Consider the following 2,358-nt stretch of genomic DNA (forward strand, 5'->3'; position numbering starts at 1 on the left):
CTCTCTCACACACTCACACACTCTCTCTCACTCACTCTCTCTCACACACTCACACACACACACTCTCTCTCACACACTCACACGCTCTCTCTCACACTCTCTCTCTCACACACGAACCACTCAGAAATCAATAATTTCTCCTTCAATCATTTATTGAATGTCTTAAATAAGCAGCTCATATATGAATACTCATGTGGAACTCCATTGCGTCACTAATAACAGGGCATCATAAAAACATGTCGTCACACATCCGGTTACGTCACGGACAGGTGAGCAGAAACACCTGCAGCTCAGGTAGTCCGGAGCTTCATGTGCAGCTCCTCAGTTCGTTCTCTTGTCGGTTCAGTAGTCACGTGACATCACAGCTGTTGTCACTCACGTGACGTGTCATAACAAAAACGTCCCCGCTCTGCAGATTCAGGACCCGCAGAGTCCACCTGCACAGTCCTCCCGTCCTCTAACGGGAGGCCGTCCGGTACCGGTACCACACGCGCCTCATGGCCAACTCAATGAAACACGTGGGCATCAGAAGACCCTGGTCCGGTCCGGTCCGGTCCGGTCCGTCTCTCCACTCAAACACCGTTACTCGTCTTCAGCAGAAGGACGCTCGGCCGTCTGGACTGTTTGCACTCGTTCTCACCGCTCCTGCAGCGGTCTGACTCGGTTCGGCTCGGCCCGGTTCGGCTCAGCGGTCCTGCATCTGCAGACACGGAACCCACTGGTTCCTGCAGCGGCTCTCCTCACAGAAGCTGCTGATGTTCTGCAGGGCCGGAGACTGCAGCGGCTGCACCGGAGGGTTCTGCAACAGAGAAGAGAAAGACGGTGAGGCTTCCGGTAACACGTCATTTATTCATTCACTACGTCACAATGTGTGATGATTTAACTCTAACGATCAGCAGGTTGTGTTCTGGTAGAGGGGGCTCGGTGGACTTACAGTGACCAGGATGCAGTGCAGGTCCCGGGGCTCATTCCCGTTCCCGTCCCCAGTGTCGTCCTCCAGCAGCGCGGACAGACGCCGGACACCGGACACCCGCAGGATGTTGATGTCGTTGTCGCAGCAGAACGCCTGAAGCAGCGTGAAGTGGATCTGCAGCGCGATGTCGTCTTCATCCTCCTCATCGGTGGCGAGGACGCACAGGACCACGCTGTCCGGGTCTCTGCAGGAGGAGGGGGGCAGACCGGGAACACGTCAGCGTCATTATGCTCTCTCATCATTATTATTAAAGAATATGTATTCATGGTTCAAAGCTGCACAAATCAAACTTACACATTCATGAGTTTGGCGGACTCGTAGACCCCCACCGTGAGAGAGTCCTGCTTCTGAGCCGCGACCAGCAGCTCCTCCAGAGCCTGAGTCACCGTCTCCATCCTGCGGGGACAAGAGGCGGTTAGAAACGTGACCGAAACCCGCAGAGCGCGCGCACAACGAGCGGCTCAGAGCGCAGATTACTGTTAATAAACTGTGATAATACAGATTAATAGTGTAATATGATCCAGGATCATGATCCAGTCTATATGGATCATTGCACCACGTGCCAGTGCGCAATTACGCATGGATACGCGTCAGAAACTCACCTTTTCTCTGTGCTGTTGGAGCCGATGAACTCTTCCAGAGTCATGTTGAAGTCGGTTAAATAATCCACAAAATCCAGGATCAGAAGAAAGTATCCACAGCGCGAGGAGGCTGCAGTTAAAATCCCGGAACAGAGTCCCAACGAGCGGTAATCCAGATCGGTACGGAGGTCCTGCAGAGTCCGGTAAAGCGGTTTCAGAGTTAGATCCGTGAGTGAGGAGCTGTCTGCCTCTGAAGCTCAGACTCTCGGCTCTTTATTCTCTCTGCCCGCAGTGGGCGTCACCCCGCCCGGCACCTCCGCACCTCATTGGTCTGCCGCTGTCAATAGATCCCCCGTACCCTGCGCTCATTGGCTGAGCGCGCAGCAGACGCTGGTGATCCCACGTGGGTGGTTTCGGAGAATCCCCCGCTCTCTCCTCCTCCTCCTCCTCCTCTTCTCGCACCCTCCGGTTTGTTTACCGAGTTTCTCTCCGACTGGAGGAATTTGCAGACCGGCCTCCCCGCTCCTCCTCCCCGCTCCTCCTCTCCGCTCCTCCTCCCCGCTCCTCCTCTCCGCTCCTTGTCCCACAATCTGCTCACTTGAATCCCCCCCGTTACAGAGCACGAGCCCGCCGCGTCGTGCAGCTCGCGGAGGCCTGACAGACAGCCGGTTGGGCAACAGGAGGGTTCCAAATAAAAGATGGAAAAATAAGCGCGTGGAGACTCACGAGGGGAAAGTCACGAGACATTCTCACACTTTTAGAGTTTGGTGTTGGTTCATAAAGCTGCAGAACAGTTTCTGTTCT

At 54.9% G+C, this 2,358-nt stretch overlaps 1 protein-coding gene across 1 annotated transcript; it reads right to left on the reverse strand.

Annotated features, from left to right (window-relative positions):
* Positions 1–90: 90 nt before the first annotated feature.
* On the reverse strand, positions 91–1,794 carry LOC116378576 (growth arrest and DNA damage-inducible protein GADD45 beta). Its single transcript, XM_031840467.1, has 4 exons — positions 1,576–1,794; positions 1,268–1,369; positions 935–1,157; positions 91–799 (listed from the first exon to the last, which is right to left on the reverse strand). Exons 1-4 carry the CDS (start codon positions 1,617–1,619, stop codon positions 686–688), a joined length of 483 nt encoding a protein of 160 aa, XP_031696327.1. The 5' UTR covers positions 1,620–1,794; the 3' UTR covers positions 91–685.
* Positions 1,795–2,358: the final 564 nt, after the last annotated feature.

Source organism: Anarrhichthys ocellatus, unplaced genomic scaffold (assembly GCF_004355925.1).
Source record: "Anarrhichthys ocellatus isolate YVR2014 unplaced genomic scaffold, GSC_Weel_1.0 scaffold2824, whole genome shotgun sequence".
NCBI classification, from domain to species: Eukaryota; Metazoa; Chordata; class Actinopteri; order Perciformes; family Anarhichadidae; genus Anarrhichthys; species Anarrhichthys ocellatus.